Genomic DNA, 19187 nt, shown 5'->3' with positions numbered 1-19187 from the left:
GAGGACGAAACATTTATCTTTTATCATTTTACGACTTTATCTTTTAGTATTTGGGTGAGCTATGAGCATGTCTTATGCACCCATCTAGATTAGTAGAGGCATGTTGGATATTTATGAAATCTATGTTGTCTTTCTATTTAGTTGAGACATTGCTTTCGCTCTTATGATTTAGTCTTATTACTTTAATTACCTTATGTATGCTCATGTATGATATAACAAGAGGCTTGGTTAGGGTCTTTCGGGATTCTAATCGACTTGTCACACCTAGAGTCAAGCTTGGCTCGTGACACATGCACATCTCAATAAACACAAACACCTAGTATATGAAAAATCCACTAGAAAGCTACTTTGGATTCAATTAAGCAATATTAGAATTGTTATTACATGAAAAAAGTGATTTAGTTAAGCAATATTAAAGTCATTAAACACCAAAGATCAAAAGATCAATCTTTATAGCAATAAAAACTCCAAGCTCAACAATTGAGGAACTACTTGGGGAGGGGTACAAGAAAATTATATATCAAAATGTAAGTGTTGGGCTTGAGAAAGTGGTAAATTTAAAGATTTAATTAAAATTTAGTAATTTTTTAATATTTTATTTATGAATAATATATAAATAATTATAAAATTTATACATATAATTTCTCGGTTCGATATGGTTATTTTTGTGGTTCATTTTAAGTAAAACCAAAGCCAAATCAAATAGTATCGATTTTCAAAATATAAAATCAAACCTAATGAAACCAAACCAAATATCCAAAAAGCCTCCAAATCTTGCAGAACTAAAGAAAGGGCTGTTTGGGGATATCTCAAGAAATTTCAACTCAATCGGATAATTGGAGATGTTAGTCGAGCGACGTTGAAAATCCTAACAGACCCCAAAGCACTTTTGGAGGTCCTTTCCTTTTTGCTAGCTGGTGCAAGTTCTTTCTTGCCTTTGGTTGTTTGTTGTATTGTTGCAGGTTGCTGGATTGATTCATCAACATGCACTGACAACAAATACATAGAAGACATCACAGATACAACCATCAAATCAAATAGAATCTCCAAGACCCATGCACAAGACCCAGCCTGTTTTTTCTGTCTGGTTGGCTATTTGTTTTTTTGTGATGTTTTTTGTGCAAGTACAACAACTGATGGGGAACCTTGGCAAATGAAAGGAATCAACATAGAGAATACAGCCTTCCAAGATAGGACTTCAACAATACAACAGCCCTACAACAAGGATAATTTATCTTCTGAAATACATGCAGCAACAAACATGCAGCACAAGACCCCTGCAGCTCTTTGCTCTTTTATTTGTTATGTGCAGGCACATATTTACTCAAAGGAGCTGATCAATTCTTCTTTGGAAGCAACAAGGATATACATACATCAACATCTCCACCATCCTGCAGCACACAAGGAACAACTACAAGTTACTAGTACTAGTTACAGCAGCTTGCAAATGTGTTTGGTTGTGTGGTTTGTTGGTTTTGTTTGTCTGAGCAGGTATCCCAAGGAGTTGACCACCATCCAAATGAGAAATCCCCCACTGCTGTACCTAACAAGCAACAACAAGCAAAATACCTCTTTATCTGATAGGGCATCTTGGCAAATAAAAGGCATTAACATAGAGAGCAATCTTCCAAGCTAGGACTTCATCAAAACATCAACTCTACACTCAAGCCAATCCATTCACTGCAACACCTGCAGCAAATCCATTGAATCTCACACCTCCTGGAGCTCCTTGCACTTGTTATGAGCAGACACATAAGGCAACTTCAAAGGAGCTGATCAAGTCTCCTTTGGAGGCACCAAGAGGATGCTTACAGAGGTGCAGCTCAACACCTGCACCAGTTACTGCAGCAACAATGCTGCACCCAAGCTGCAACTCCAATAGTACTAGGTACAATAGCTGACAAGTTTGTTTTGTATGTTGTTCTGGTTTGGTGTGTCTGTGCAGGTGTCCCAAGGAGACAACTCTCACCACAAAGAAGGCTCACCAAAAACAGCTTGTCCATAGATGCAAACGAAGAGAAACTAAAACATGGCAGGCTAGGACCACATCAACACCATACAACACTCCTCACATACTGCAGCAGCCATACTTCAGACAAACTCTTTGGAGACCCTTGTTGGTTTATTTGCTTGAATATAGGCACAAAAGAAGCTCCTCTACTGGATGGGCTGAACAACCACAGCATCATAGGATCCCTCCTATGTGCAAGGCAGCACCAGTTCAACTCCATAACAGTTGCCACACTCAAAACTGCTGCACTTTCAAGTTGCAGCATAAAAAAAAAATCTTTTCAAGGCCTTCCTCAACAACAACAACAACTACAACGCTGCTGGTTGCAACAACTCAATATACTTCATCTCATTTCATCCTTCTTAGCTGATATATACTCGATCCTGAAGTGGATGCACCCTCCATTGGGACTTACTTGGTATGACAAGACTAAAAAGGGCAAAGATGAAAAGAATTTCCCCATCCCATGCGAGATAGAAGTTTCATATACTTGTTCTTCTTCAATGTAGCTATGTCTGGTACGTAGCGTAGTTGAATAGGACTAGTGTAGGCTCCTTTTAATTTTTCTCATAGAAGGGGAGAGTTTCCCTCATTTATGCTTTCTTGGTCGATTTGTACCGGGAGGAGTCCTCTCATAGGTTTATTGCTTTCTAGTTATAGTTAGTCTCTTTTTTGTATCGGGGATGAGTTAGCCGACCTTAATAGGTTAGTCGACTTGGGAACCACCATAGGATCGGAGGTAAGGTTTTATGTCCCCCTCTATGTATTTTTACTTTGTTTATTTATGTTAAGGCTTGGGGGTGATGCTCAACCCCTGTCTGTGCACGAGAGGTGGGGGCCTCGTGTAGGGTCTGTTCCCAAAAAAAAAAAAACTTTTTCTAATTGGTTTGGTTCGGATAGCGGTTTGATTTAATTTTTTAACCATAACCATGAACAGCTCTACTAGCCAGTGCTTCCATCTGTGGTTTCACATGCTCTTCAGTTTCTATCTCCAGATCCTCTTCCTTGTTGTTCTGAGGTGGGGGAAGGGTCGCTCCTCTTAATACATTCTCAGCATGAGTGGTACCCATACTAACTCTCAAGTGGGAGAATCAATACTACATCTAATTAAAGCATACTATCAACAAAACACACATTTAAATATGTGGAAATAATTTAAATAATTAGTTTTAAAATTGAGTTCCCATAAACTCGGATAATATTATTAAAACATGCAGAAACTATCTCCCTAGAACCTTAAAATCATTATACCAAAACTCTATCTAAGGGTCTAGATTAAGGGGATGTAATCTCGAGAACAATAAATAATAAAGCAATAGTCTAAAAGGTCTGAGTTTGAAAGGAAAGGACTAAGAGCTAAGATGAATCCATACAGCCTATAAGTCGTGCTTTACATCTTATGACTTCATTTTTCTTATTTCCTTTTAGCACAAAGACCCATTTGTACCCCACTAATTTTATACCTTCGGGTGTTCGAATTATAGGTCCAAAAACTATGCGTTTTTGAAGCGAAACTAATTCAACTTGAATTGTATCTTTTCATTTTGGCTAATCATTCCTCTATCTACATTCATCGGCAGATTTTGGTTCAAGATCCCCATTTTGTTGCATTATTTCAATAGCAACATTATAAACAAAACTATTGTCGACAATTATGTTACTTCAGTTCTATATTTTTCCTGATGAGACATAATTAATTGAAATTTCTTCATCATTTTCAGGCGGCTTAACCTCTTCCAAGGTTTTATCAATTGTTATGTCTCCTCGTTCTTTTTGAGCGAGTTCTTTTATATCATGACCATCTTGATTGTTTGTTTCTTTTTCTTTTTTGAGGATTTTTATCTTTGAAACTGATCGGTCTACCATATTTTAAATATGGTTTAGACTCATTTGCATTTATTAATTGTCCTACTGGGACATCAACTTGAATTGGAACATTAGCAGCTGGAATATGAGATTTAGTAACTCTTGATAGGTCAGTGAATGCATCTGGTAGTTGATTTGCAATATTTTACAAATGAATTATCTTTTAAACTTCAAGTTCACATGTATTTGTACGAGGATCTAAATGAAATAGTGATAATGCATTCCAATCTATTTCTTTTTTCAACAGCTTATTTTCTCCCCCTAATGTTGGGTATTTTGATTTATCAAAATGACAATCAATAAATCTTGCAGTAAATAAATCTCCAGTCATAGGTTTCAAATATTTTATGATAGAAGGAGATTCATACACAACATATATCCCCAATCTTCTTTAGGGTCCCATCTTTGTGCATTATAGTGGAGCAATTGGAACATATACTCCACATCCAAATATTTTAAGGTGGGAAATGTTCGGCTCCTAACCAAAAGTCAATTGTAATAGGGAGACTTTATGATAACTTGTGGATCTAATCCGCACAAGACTTGTGAAGTATAAGCTGTATGAAAGAACAGATAACTTTTCAAGTATAAACTTCTTGTCCGACATCATGGTAGTAATGTAAAGATATTCATTCTTTTCATCATTTGTAGTCTTAATATGATAACCATTTTGGCGAATGTCTTTGAAACTTAATAAGTTTCTCTGAGACTTACTACAATATAATGCTTCATTAATTGTTAAATTTATACCTCCGATAAGAACAACTTTAGGTTTTCTAAATCCTTCAATTAATTTTGTACTACCAGATATTGTATTAACATTAGCTTATTTCATAATCAAACAAGAGAAATATTTCTTATCTCTTAAAATAGTGTGTGTTGTGGCACTATCAATAAGACACATATCATCATAATTGATTTTGGATCCAACTGATGACTGGAGAATTTCCATATTCTTCATAAACAAAAAGATACATTTTTTTTTTTACGGGAACAGACCCTACACGAGGCTCCCACCACTCGTGCACAGCCAGGGGTTGAGCCGCACACCCCCAAGCCTTATTATACATAAAACAGAAAAATACACAGAGGGGGACATAAATCTAACCTCCAATCCTATGGTGGTTCATAAGTCGGTCATCCTACTAAGGTGAGTCAACTCATCCCCGATACAGACACACGAAAAGGAAACCTAGAAACTATGCACCTAAAGAAGAGGACTCCTCTCGATACACAGAAACTAGGAAAGCATAAATAAGAGAGACTCGTCCTTTACATAAAATAAAGGAAAAATCTAAATAAAACTGGGGATGAATCCTCATAAAAGCTATATACAACAAAATTTTAGCGTTAACGAGGATCATCAAATAACATGGCTAAAAATATAGCATGGAGACAAATACTGCAATTGGGCGCTCAATCCAATGCTGCAACACTAGTAATAGATCATGGAGGCTTCTTAATCCTTTTGGTCTTCCTCCGTCTAAAGTTAGGTAGGCCGGCTCTATCTAGCATGTAGTATCCTCGTGTACCCCGAGGTAGCTGCTGGAGGGTGGTGTAGTGGCCTGGAGTGGTAAGAGTGTGACTGTTCTTGGAGAGAGCATCCGCAGTGAAGTTTGCCTCCCTGTATACATGCTTGCAAGAAAAGAAAACAAATAATTCGGAAATATCAACAAGGTCATGAGTTATCCGGTGAAGGCTCCATGGAGGTTTCGTCTGATGATTGATCCATTTAGTGATCAACTCCGAGTCGACTTCTAGGATAACGTGCTGAAAGCCCTGTTGAATGCACCATTTAAGCCCATAAACTGCCGCCTCTAGTTCGGCTTGATTGTTGGTTCCCTCCCCTAATGGTATGACGTAGGCGAAGATGAATCTACCCATATGATCTCTTAAGATGCCACCCTCCAATTGCCCCCGGATTACCCAACGCGCTTCCGTCAGTGTTCAGCTTAACGAAACCGAGTTATGGTTTAGTCCACGAGACTTGGGTGATCTTTATTTCATGAGCACACTTATCTATGTAGGAAATAATGTGGATCCAGTTCGAAGGCCAATGGATATAGGGGTACGCGATTCTAAGTAGATTAGAGATGTCTTTGAAAACGGCAAATTTCACTCTCGCCAGGCTAGAAATATTTCCCCCGTATTTGCTCGCGCACCTATTCTTCCACAAATTCCAACATATATATATTGGGGTGGAGTGAAAGATGAGTTTGAGGGGTGTGGCTTCATGCTTTATCCCTAGGGAGTCAGAGAAGTAGCGCCAAATATTCCTAGCGAAGTGGCCCGTGCTGAAAATGTGCTCTATGGTGTCTGGACCTAGACTGTGGCAGCAATAGCATGGAGTGGAAACCCGACCGAATGCAATGATCTTTTCCTCCGTTGGCAGCTTGCCTCTAAAAGCCCTCCACAGCAAAAAATAGCATTTAAAGGGGATGTTTTTGTGCCAAGTGTAATGGTCGGAAAGTGTCTTGGTCCTATGTTCCCTCACAAGCTGCCATGCCGAGGAGCATGTGAAGTTCCCATTGGTATTCAACTTCCAAATGGCCTGGTCCGGTGTGTTTCCTTGCAGCTGAAGTGTGGAAGAAGTGATAAGAGGAACTAGTTGCGCTCGTGCCAATTGATTTAGCATATCGATGTTCCATTGTCCATCTATAAGAAAATCAGCCACCCTAGCATTGCTTGCTCTTCCCAACTCCTGCCTATAGTTGGCTAAGGGTCCGATACCTAGCCAATCGTCCCACCAAAAACAACATGAACCCGAGTGAATCCTCCATTGAATGTGAGGTTCGGTAATGTGTTTGTTGTGCATCATGTGTTTCCACACAAGCGACTGGCCAGAATGGAATTTTTTTATGATGGGGTTGGCTCTCTGACAGTATTTGGCTCTAAGGAACTCACCCCACAACGTTTGTTTAGCTCTAAAGATCCACCATTGCTTTAACTGGAGAGATTTGCACACATCTATAGTTCTCCTTAACCCAATACCTCCTTCGTCATAAGGGTAACAAAGTTTTTTCCATGAAGCCCAATGGTATTTTTTTTTGTTATCCTTCCACCCCCAGAAATAATCAGCGGTGACTCTCTCAATCTGTTTGAGAGTGGTATGGGGAGGAGTAATGGCCGAAAGAAGGTGAATAGGGAGCGACTGAAGTACGTATTTCACGAGTGTAGCTCTACCGCCGTAGCTGAGGATTTTGGAGTGCCACCCTCTAATTCTGTTGACAACCTTAGAGACCATGTTCGTGTAGTACATGACTCTCTGCCTGCCAATGTACAGAGGGCATCCTAAGTAGGTAATGGGACTATGCTTCTGAGTGAAACCCGTAACCTGTTTCACCGTTTCCACATTGTCTTGGAGCGCACTGGGATGCATCATGAAGTGGATCTTATTCTTGTTTATAAGCTGCCCCAATGTTTTTTCATACAGAGTCAAGGTCTTCATGATAATTTAAAGAATTTCCCTCCTTCCGGAGGAAAAGATGATAATGTCATCCGCAAAACTCAAATGATTAATCTGTGGGCCTCTTTTCTCCATATGAAAACCATGGTAGAAGTGGTAACAATGAAGACTATTCAACATTCTTGACAGCACCTCCGCTCCCAAAATAAATAAGGCGGGAGAAAGAGGATCACCCTGTTTGAGCCCTCTGGTGGAGTGGAAAAAATCATGTCTAGACCCATTAATGATAACAGAGTACCAGTTGTTAGACATGATTCGCCAAATCATATCAATAAAGGTCTCACCGAAGCCCATCCTTCTCAGTACCAGACAAGTATAGGACCAGGAGACTCTATCATATGCTTTGGCCATATCTAACTTGATAACCACGTTGTCGCCAATAACAGGCTTTCAGATATCGTGGATAATCTCCTGTGCTAGCATGATATTTTCGGAGATGCTTCTTCCTTTTACAAACCTGGACTGATTAGGAGAAATAAGACCGGGGAGAATCGGAGCAAGCCTGAGGCAAATGAGTTTTAATATGATCTTATTGGTGAAGTTACTGAGACTAATGGGTCTATAGTCAGAGAGTGTGTTGGGGTGATATACCTTTGGGAGCAGGATCAAACAGGCATGAGAAAATAACTTAGGCATAGCATACCCCCCAAAGAAAGAAGTAACCACTGCTAGTAGGTCTTCCGAAATAATCTCCCAACAAGCTTGGAAGAATTTTCCATTCATACCATCCGGACCAACTGCAGAATTAGGATTCATGGAGAAGACTACCTGTTTCAACTCCTCTATGGTAGGCGTGGCTTGAAGGTTTTCATTCTGAGCATCTGTGATCATTCTAGGAACGTAATTCAAGATGTTCTCCGGAATCGGAGACTCATCGCCTGTAAATATTTTCTGAAAATGATCGCATGCTGCTCTAGCAATGTGTTCGTCGCCTTGAATCCACTCCCCCTCTTCGTTGGTAACCTTGTGAATGAACAGTCTCCTTCTCCTACCATGGATTAGAGCATGGAAATACTTGGTGTTAGCATCTCCATCCTTGAACCAATGTAGCTGACTTTTTTGTTTGAGAATGTTCTCTTCAATTTTAAGAAATCTGATGTATTCGGCGTTGAGAGCATGCAATTGCATCCTGTTCTCTTCATTATTGGACACTATCAGATTTTCTTCGGCACTTTTCACCAATTCTTCATATTTCTTAACCCTAGCAAAAATGTCGCCGAATTCCACTCGCGACCATTTGCTAAGGGTGGAGGAAAGTCTTTTCATTTTATGGTGGAAGGACAACATTGGATTCCCTGTCATGGGTCTGCTCCAGCAGGACTCTACTGTTTCGAGAAAAGTAGGGTTATCCACCCAACAATTCAAGAATTTAAAATATTTAATCGCGGAATCCTGCCTAGCATCCATCTCTATTAGTAAAGGGTTATGGTCAGAACCAGTAGAGGGAAGATGGGTAATTGAAGTGTGAGGCATAACGGCTAACCAATTATCGGACACCATAGCTCTATCGAGTCGCTTCCAAATTCTTTTATGCATATCTCGTTGATTACACCAAGTGTAGTCTGAGCCATGATACCCTAAATCTGTAAGGCCGCAAGCTTCAATAACGCTGATAAACTCGAAGCTTTTTCGCATGTTATAAGGGATTCCACCTAGTTTCTCATTAGTGGAGGTAATGACATTGAAGTCTCCAACTGTGCACCAAGGAAGGTTAGTGGGAGCGTGGTGAAGGAGCCTATCCCAGAGCGGCCTTCTAAGAGTATCTTTGCATTTTCCATAAACAAATGTCATAAAAAATGCATTTTGATGCTCTACGTGTTTCACCTCGCAAGTGATCTGTTGGTCATCAACATCAATAACTTTACAATCGACATCTTGAGTCCAGAAGATCCGAATCTTTCCATTAGGATTACAAGCGGACCCATCCATACCAAGGTTGATTCTAAAGCTTTGTAGATGAGCATTATTAGAAAAAGGTTCTAGGATGGAAATTATGGACGTTTGATGGATATGTTTGAGAGAGTTTAGTCTATCTATGACTCCTTTGGTATTGATACCTCTTGCATTCCATACAATTGTGTTAATCATTGATGGGATCTAAGGTTATGGAGCCTAGTGTTTGGTCTACTAATAGAAGCACGAATAGTTGTAAATTTTGAATTGTGATGAATGCCTCTAGGTGATAAGCCTTGCTCACTAGCTAGTTGGTTCATCTCGTCATTCGTGACCTTAGTAGTGGTCTTGGATGGAGCAGCTGTTTTAATGGACTGTTCAGTAGTCTCTCCTTCATCCTCAAATTCAACCTCACCTTGAAAGTCTTGGTCATATTCATCCTCCGAATGAATAACACCATATTCATCATCACTAGCAGGAGTTGAAGTTTGAGCCTCATTGTTAGTGCATAGGATGTTGGTGGCATTTTCAGGTTGCATAAAAGGAGCTGGCTGAATATTCAAAGGGGTAAGATTAAGGGGATCTTCACAACCAAAATCTGGACTTCTTATTGGAGTGGTCTGATCTAGGAGAACATACTGTGAGCAAGAGGTTGAAACCACCTCACCATTGTTATCTTTTTCACTTGTATGAACAGTGGTTGTAGGGGTGGAGGCTGCAACTTCTGGTTGCTTTTCTAGTTTCTTCTTTCGAGCTCTCTTTCTCCTTAGAGTTTTAGAGGTAGCAGGCTGATTAGAGTTGCTAGGGGTAGCTGAGAATTTCATATCATTAATGTTGTAAGTGTCTTGTTGTTTGGAGTTTGAATCTTGCACTTGGTGGGAGCAAGGACTAGACACTTGGTCACTTAGGATTATGCTGAAACTGCAGCCAGTAGCTTGGTCATTTTCAGCCCTCTCAATGTGACCAAAACTTTGCCTTTGGTGCTGAAATGATGTAAGTGTAGGAGCCATAGCTTGCACATTTTTTTCTTTCAAACTAGGGGCTGAACTAGCACCCAAAACCTGCAAATTTTCCTCCAAATCTGCAGTTGAGGCATGCCCCAAAACCTGCAGTTTTTGAGACTGCATATGGGCTGAATAACCTCTCAAACCTGAAGCTGCAATTTGACCAAATTCAATAGCAGTACCAGCAGGTCTGAAATCATGCCCCTGAACAACCTGTTGAGGTTGTTTTGGGGGCTGATTTGCTCCCACATCTGTACTCACAGTAGGGGTCAGTTTGGAAGCCATTCTTTGAGCATTAATAAGGTCCATTTTGTCACTTTGCTGGGAAGAAGGATGCTGAAACATATTTGTAGTGGTAGCAGGGGCTCTAAAGTCATTCCTAGGGTCAACCAAAAGATTCTCATGTAAAACATGAGACAAAACCCCCCCTCTGGACACCCCATCCTGCAGGTTAGTTGGCTTCTCTTGAATACCATCCTCACCTCCATCAGCTTCAGAATCAGACAATACAGTTAAAATATTGTTCGGGGAGCCATGGGGGATTGGGAGCATTGAGTCAATACCTGGTTGTCGACCGCTTTGTCCTGTTTGCATTTTACTAACAATATCACAATTAAGATGGGGACTGGGGACTGGGAGTACTGAGTCAATACCTGTAGTCTTGGCTTGAGTGGGTTTATAGACCTGTTGAGTGTTACTTTGTATCTTTTCGGTGTTTTGCACAGCTTGAGTCTTACCTTTGAATTTTCTTCGCTTTTGGGTTTCCCATTGGTCGTTTGCAACTTCATTCCTGTTTTGATTGGTTGAGTGCTCCTTAGACTTGCGGCTTCCTTCTTGAGTTGAGGTGGTGGTTTCTGCTAGTGGTACCTGTTGCCTGAAACTTACAGCATTAGTTAAGACAATAGGAGTAGAGATCATACCTGTGTTTTTTGGCGACGCATCTTTCTTTGGCTCTTCTTCCTTGCCTTTGGCCTTGTTTCGTTCTGTATCTCTTCTGCTGACGGGGCAGGCAAGAGGAGTATGACCTTGGTGTTTGCAGTAAGTACAGTAAAGGGGGACATCTTCATATTCGATGTCCTGCCATCTTCCTTCTCCATTTGGATCATCGTTTTCGTCGAATCTAATCCATACACTTTGGATTCTAGGCTTAGTGATGTCCATTTGGACTTTTGCTTTTGCTACACTTCCCCTTGTCGTTTGCATGAAGGCCATGTCCAAGTACAACACTTGTCCCACGTCCGCAAGCAAGAGCGTAACAAATTCTTTATGGAAACAATGCTAAGGGAGCTCCGGTAGTATGACCCAAACTGGGAGAATGGGGGTTTCATAGTTTGGATCGAAAGTAGGGGTCCAAACTTGAAATCTCATGAACACACCGTCGATGTACATTCTCTTACTGTCTAAAATAGTAGCTCTATCATGTTCATTGTCAAGATCAATATATATATGTCTAGAATTAAAGTGGGTGATCTTGACCTTGCCTCGAAGTTCAGTTTGAGTAATGAACTTCTTTCTTATAACCTCCATCTTGGGCATTGGACTATAGAACTTGCCTATGAGAGTATACTTACATGATTCAGCCATCTTAATCATGTAGTCTTCTCTCTTAAACATGATAGCCGGACAACCTTGTTTTGTCACCCTTTTTGGAGTTGTTAGGTCGATTTTGGTTGTAGGTTCGACTTGATTAGCTCTTAGTCTTGTAGCCATGGATTGCTTTGCTATAGGGGTGGAGGGTGGTTTGTAGTTGTGGGTTGGTTGTTAGGAGACTTAGTCTTTGGAGGTAGTGCACTAGGGGTTAAGGACACTATCAAATTTTTAGTGTTTTTCGGGTCGAATTTTTTAAAATTGGATGAAATGGTAGTAAATTTTGAAACTGTGGGGTGGTTGGCACCTTTGGAATCAGTGAGGTATTAGGATTGTCCGAAGCAGTGGCATGATCAACTAATACACCGCCGAACATTAAATCATTGTTTTCAGGTCTATTGGTAGAAGTTGAAATTTTGGAATTTGAGTTTGAGGTGCCTAAAAATTGAGATTTATGGTTTTTATTATTTCTAAGGGTATGAGGGGCGTTCTGGGTTGGAGAATTGTTTTGGGCGTTCACCGGAATAGTGATTCCGGTGGCATTTTTGAGAATTCCAACACTAGAATTGACATTTGAAATGATGGGGGGTCGTTTTTTAGAAAATTTTATTCTTGAGGGTTAGTTGGAAGCTGGGGAGTACAATTTGATTGGAAATTAGTTTTTCCGGCAGTCGAAGCTTCGGCACCACCACTGTCGTCGGGACTAGTAACATTGGAAGTCCTAATTTTGAAATTCGAATTGTTAGGGGCCATACCTGATGGGGCTTTTTACATGGGTGGGCTCCTCTCATCTTGCTGTTCAACTTGGCATTGCCAATTTTGAATTTGGGGCTCCGCCACTGCACCCCCTCCGGCAGGCGGAGATGTAACCCTAATTGTCAAATTGGAGGAGCTCGGAGATGATTCTGATGGGGCTTTAAGGATGGGTGTACTTATTGATGAGTCGTTCACAAAATCCATTGAAAAATTTGACTTTTCGCCACCACACGCGGTGGCGCCGCCAGTGCCAGAAATCGCCCCGCCGCCGGAAATCTTTGGATTGATATTCGACGAGCTCGACTTTGTATATGTTGGCGATTTTTGCATGGTTGTATTCGTAATAAAATTCTCTACAAGATGGCATTGGTCTCGTTGGTCGAATACCGTCGGATCTCCGTCGTCGGCATTCAACAGTTCCTCGCCGGCGCCACCATCAGCCATGTGTAGATTCTTTGCAAGTTGCTAGAAGAGAGGAGAGATCATGGAGCAGAGAAGAGAGGAGAGATCGTTGGTTCTTCACTTCTTCCATTTTCAAATTAGGGTTGGCTGCTATCTGCTGTCAACGGAGAAAGAGAGCCTTCAATTCCTCAGCTGCTGATATACGACTGAGAGTTCTAGATGGGAGCTCAAGGTCAAAGATACATTATAAGAACGTGAAAACTAACAACATAAGAAACTTTAAAAAATTGCACTGCCTTAAAAATATTTTTTTTACGAAGGACAACATAATATCAAACATAATAGAAAAATAATAACTATTTTATAATATTTATGCTCAGTTAGATGATCAATTCTTCAATCAATATTCAAAAAATCTTCAATTTTCAAATGAGTAATACTTTGTCGATCTTCAAAATCATCATCTTTATAAGCAAGATTTGCCTCAATATCTTCACATTTATTTGAGGGAGTTGCTTCATTATTATCATTTCAAAAATTCAAGTGCGCCTCCACATTATTATCTTTTCTTTTGAGAGCGACTTGATAAAGTTTCACAAAATGATCGAGCGTACGACATTCACATGCCCAATGATCCTTCATTTCATATCGGTGACAAATATTGAATTTACCTTTGGAAGGTTTATTTTGAGGAACTTTATTATTCTCTTGTTTATTTCCATCATGATGCCGATAATTATTTCATCCTCTACCACGTCCTCGCCCACGTCCATAACCACGATCACAATCACGATCGCGGTCGCGGTCGTGATAATTATTTTGTCTTGATTCAGACTGATTATGTGTTGTTACAACATTCGCTTTAGGGAATGAAGCAGATCCAGCGAGACAGGCTTAATGATTTTTCATCAACAAAGTATTATTTTGCTCAGCTACAAGTAGACATGTAATTAATTTAGAATATTTCTTAAACTTCTTTTCATGATGTTGTTGTTGTAGCAACACATTCAAAGCGTGAAAAGTGGAAAAAAATTTCTCAAATAAGTCATCATCAGTGATAATATTTCCATATAATTTTAACATGAAACTTAGCTTGTGAATAACAAAATTATACTCTGTCACAGTTTTAAAATTTTAAAATCGAAGGTGTATCAAATCATATCGAGCTTTTGATAACACCGTGCATTTTAGGTGCTGATTTCGATCCTTCAAATTAGTCCATAATTCAAAAGGTTTTTTCACAGTTAAATATTCAATTTTTAATCCTTCATTAATATAATGACGGAGAAAAATTATGGTCTTTGCTTTATTTTAGCTTGATGCTTTATTTTCTTGTTTAATAATATCAGCAAGACCTTTAGCGTCAAGGTGAATTTCAACATCAAGAATCCATGATAACTAATTTTTCCGGTAATGTCAAGTACCACAGACTCAAGTTTTGATAAATTTGACATGATAAAAATTGAGATATAAATTAATTTAGAAATAACAAAGATAACTAAAATTAAATTTATTCAGTATATATACCTGATATAGAAGTTAACTTGTCTGAAAAAAATTAGAGCTTCATGCTGATAACATGTTATGAAATAATAATAATTTATAGATAGTAAAAAAAAAGTTTAATAAAGGGAGAAAGAGGGAAATTGCAAAGGAACAGAGATAATTTTTTCAGATCTGTGTGCTAAATTGCATACATTCGTTGACTATTTATAGCCAAAGTTAAGTATGTCAAATTTGACTAAAAGGGTTTAGGAAAAAAGTGAGGGTAGGGGAAAAAAAGAGTAAAGACAAGACTCTTTTTTAAATTTTCTGGCTTACTTTCCCATTTTGTCTCCTTGTCGTAATTATCATCAATGTCTCTCAGATCATGCTTTTCATATCATCCTTCATTTTATTTGATTGATTTGAAATTTGAGAATCTTATCATTCTCCGTGTTGAGGCCGAGAATGCTTATTGGTTATTTCTAATTTTAAAATTGGCGCAATAATTTGAGTACTACAAGTTTCGATATCTTAGTTTACGTCTGCTGCAATAAAAAGACTCATCAGATTTATGGAAGAAACTAATACATTTTTTTAGAATAGTAGATGAGCAGCTTTAAAGTTGATAAAAACTTACAAATATTTCAATTTTAGCATTTAAATTGGCAGGATTAACAAAGAAATTGCTAAGATTTCGACGAAAAGGAGAATAATGGAGTGTGAGGAATTGTGAATGAAGACACGAAAATAAAGAGGACAATTGTAAATAATCAAATAGATTATTAATCTCTTGAAATTTGTTATTTTTAATTAAATCTCTTGGATACGAAAACTAACATCTATTTTTTATAAGGACGAAATATTCTTATGAACCTTTGTATTTGTATGAGTTTGTATTGTGGACCCTTCTACTTGACTATTTGTCAACTAAACTGTTAAACTCAATTAAAATGAGATTTTTACACCCCTCCAACCATGTGTGTAACTCACTCTCTCTTATATATATGACATGTCATATCCATGTCAAGTATATTAATACCAGATCATAATTATTTCATAACTATTTTTAAATTATTAACCAAAAATGTTATTCCATAAAAGACAAAATTAATAAGTTTTCTATTTTTAAAAATAAAATAAAATAGTTATTTCTCCCACTTTTCTTCCACCTCCCTCAACCCACAACAACCATTAACACCATCTCCATTCTCCTTATTTTTTTTCTTCTTCAGGGGCGTCATTCTCTATAGTCGTGATGAAGTTTTTCAAGTTCTTAAAAGTCATAATTTTGATTTTTTTCTTGATGTTTTCATCATTTGTAACTCTTAATAAATCCCTTTTCTCCATTAATGCCAAGAAATCATCAATAAAATATATCAATATATTTTAATATTTGTACACAATTTTACATAATATATTTCACTTAATTTCAAAAAGACATCTAATAATTACTTTTTATTCTTTAAGACTGTTGATATTTTTGTCACCTTATGAATTGTAAATTACCCAGAAAAAATAGATCTACAACAATAATACATTTTCGATTCTCTAGGAAAAAAGAAAATATGAAGAAAAAAAAGAAAAGAGAAAAAAGAAATTGAAAAAGGCTGAGAAGGGAAGAAAGACAGAAATGGGGGTTGGATGGACAAGAATGTACGGGGTGATAAGAAAGAGAAAAAAAAACGTGCTCTACCTAATAATCTTATTTTATATCCTTTAGTCAATTCACCTTCTTAATTTATCTAATTTTTTTGACTAAATGGTTCATATGAGTACGTAATCTTATATTGCTATGGTATTGAATCATCAAAATGAATTAATCATAACGTTTAATTAAGCAAGTCTGATAGGTATATTTTTATTCTAATCGTAAAATCTTACTTCCGAAACAAACGCTAATTTAGAATTCAATTAAATAGTGATGCGGGTCGGATGGGTCAAGGACCCGTTCATGTAATTACGTAAACCAAGTAGGGTTATTTAAGTCAACCCATGCTGATTTAGGGTTTTAGCTATAAGCCTTTAAGCAGCCGTGCCTTCACTTCTCTTCCCCTTCGTTGCTTTCGTCTCTGTCTGCCTTCACAGGTCTCGCCAAATCCTCCTATAATTTCCCTTCAATTTCATTGCTAATTTTGTAGTGTAATTGTATTCCTTGTTGTGTATGTAAATTTTTTGTATAAATTGTGTGCTTCATTTTCATGTAAACAAACAAACAAACAAACTCTGCAATGGAATTAAAATCTGTATTTCTTTGTATAGCCTAATTGATTTAGCATCATAGTTCATAAAGCTAGCTGTACCTCAACGTTTTCGGTGCTTCAGTTTTTTTGACTGTGTTAATGTAGTATGCTTTGAAGCACTTAGTGATGTGGCCTAGTGGTTAATTTAGTGGTTGAAATCTATGAGGTCTCATGTTCAAAACTTTGCCAAATAAAAAAGTACTAAGTGTAGTTGGAGGTAGCCGGTACTCCGTTGAATTAGTTGAAGTGTGCAAATTAAAATAGATCACACCGTAGTTATAAAAGTAGTAGTACACTTTGTGGCTTAGTGGTCAATGTTGTGGTTGAGATCCATGAGGTCTCAGGCTCAAAACTTAGCTGAATAAAAAAATACTAAGTGATTTCTTCACATCGTTTAAGCATTGGTACACAGTTACCTGGTATTTGTGCTCCTACCCCGTTGAATTAGTTGATGTGTGTGCAAGTTGGACCAAAAACCGTGGTTGTAATAGTAGTAGTATGCTTTGCAGTGTAGAGAATGACTTGAGTAGGGTTTTAACTTTCAATTTTCATTATGTCTGTCCAGTAATATCTTCTTACTTAGTATGATTTATAATGTTGATGAGAATCTTTGTTCACACACACTGAGAACTTCTTTTGATAGTGACAAACTTGGAAATCTGTTTGTGAAGATAAATGATAGAATTTCTCCTTCTATCTCAATATATGATCACGTTTACATGTCCCAAATTTTCAAATTTAGTAGGCGTGTGGCTATAGATTTCAAATATTATTCACTTTATTAGGAATTTATGGACTTAAAGATGGAGTTGTGTTTGGTTATACTTTTTGTAAAAGTATTTGTAATGATGTTCATGCTTGAGTATACAATACAACTTTAAATGTTAAAAGTGAGTTGGAAAATAGGTTACAAGTGTTTTTCCAAATTTGAAAGACACTTCAAACTTGATTTGGAGTTTTCACGACCAAACACTTGTTTTTCAGGTAAAGTTAAAAATTATTCCGAGAAAAGTGAATGATTTTAATGGCTGAATGGTTTTAAAAAATGAGTATTTCTTTTTGTTATTAAGCCAACTTTCACACTTCCACAACTATAATATGTCCAGTCTATTTTTCTCTTAATCCCCAAATGAGTCAAACTTTTGGATTCTCTTAATTGGGTTTTACTTTTGTGGATGCCTAGCAATTGTTGGAATACTTATGCATTACATGTAAGAAGGACATTGTTTTGTTAGTGACTTACAGTTTAATTTGCTTTTTCTCTTAAACCCAGGAACTTTCCACATCTAAAGTCTATTCGCTTAAAGCAATTTTCAAGATGCAGAACGATGAGGGACAAAATATGGACCTTTACATCCCTAGGAAGTGGTATGTATTTCTTACTTCCTAACACTTTGGATTAGATTCAGCTGCCTTTCTTCATCTATAATGAAGATGTATATTAGGTTATCGTAGATGAATAATTTGTTATGTGGATGCAGCTCTGCCACTAACAGGCTGATCACTTCCAAGGACCATGCATCTGTGCAGCTCAATGTTGGGCATTTGGATGAGTCTGGCCGATACACTGGCCAGTTCACCACTTATGCTCTCTGTGGATTTATTCGCGCCCAGGTAATGTTCTTTGTTATTTCTGAATATCATGTTAAAGGAATTTTACCTTTGGATTGTTCAGAGCCATGCCGAACAGTTCATTTTATGTCTTCGAATTACTTGGGTTTTCTAAGAGTGAACTATTGATTGCCTTATCAACTTATAAAAAAACATGACATATCTTTGTATGGGGGGGAGAAATGGTTGCCCATCACATGACATATCATGCTGATGCATCTTGGGTCCGAGTTCCTTGTTGCATTCCATTTCATTTTATGTATCCTATTCTCAGGGAAAGGCCTTTTTTCTTTTCCCATTCTTTTTCCGAACAAATCTAAACTGAAAATTGAGCCATTGATAACGAGTTTTTGTGTACTTTAGTAGCAGTATTAACTCTGCTTATATTGGTGGGTGGCATTCAGCTAGTTTACTATCCCTTGCCAAAAGGTTGTTACAGAGAGATGCTTCTTTCACTTAAATATTTTTTTGGAGCTATTATTTTGGCCTAATGGTTTATCTGATTTTCTTTGCTGGAATTGTATTTTTAGGATCTTCTTGCGTGTTACCTCATTTGCTTTTGACATTCATCATTTGTGTGCTACTGCAATTAACATGAGAATACTTTCTGCAGGGAGACGCTGACAGTGCTCTTGATAGGCTTTGGCAGAAGAAGAAAGCTGAAGTTGGACAACAATGAAGTTTTCTTTTTGCTTTTGTATTACCAGCAGTTCTTTGTTGGAGTTATTGGCATGTTCTGTTTTAAGTTTAAACATTATTAGACAAATGGAATTGCGTTTACATGTTACTATATTGGTGCTTTAACTTGATTTCCTATTGTTAAGAAATTTTTTGGAGATGTGGAACAATATAAGCTCTTTGAATCA

General features: G+C 37.8%; 1 protein-coding gene across 3 annotated transcripts in view; it reads left to right on the top strand.

Moving 5' to 3' along the window:
* The window catches only part of LOC129870127 (40S ribosomal protein S21-like), a 32560-nt gene extending 13373 nt beyond the window's left edge, over positions 1-19187 (top strand). For 2 of the 3 annotated variants that reach the window (XM_055944739.1, XM_055944740.1), the window contains exons 2-4: positions 17984-18078; positions 18192-18324; positions 18935-19187. In XM_055944739.1, coding sequence (XP_055800714.1) covers positions 18029-18078; positions 18192-18324; positions 18935-19000 — 249 coding nt within the window. In that variant the 5' untranslated portion in view covers positions 17984-18028 and the 3' untranslated portion in view covers positions 19001-19187. Of the gene's footprint in view, positions 1-16448; positions 16556-17983; positions 18079-18191; positions 18325-18934 lie in introns of those variants that run through there. The other variant, XM_055944738.1, reaches the window with a different exon arrangement.

Source organism: Solanum dulcamara, chromosome 10 (assembly GCF_947179165.1).
Source record: "Solanum dulcamara chromosome 10, daSolDulc1.2, whole genome shotgun sequence".
NCBI classification, from domain to species: Eukaryota; Viridiplantae; Streptophyta; class Magnoliopsida; order Solanales; family Solanaceae; genus Solanum; species Solanum dulcamara.
This window is presented reverse-complemented; position numbering and strand designations above follow the sequence as displayed.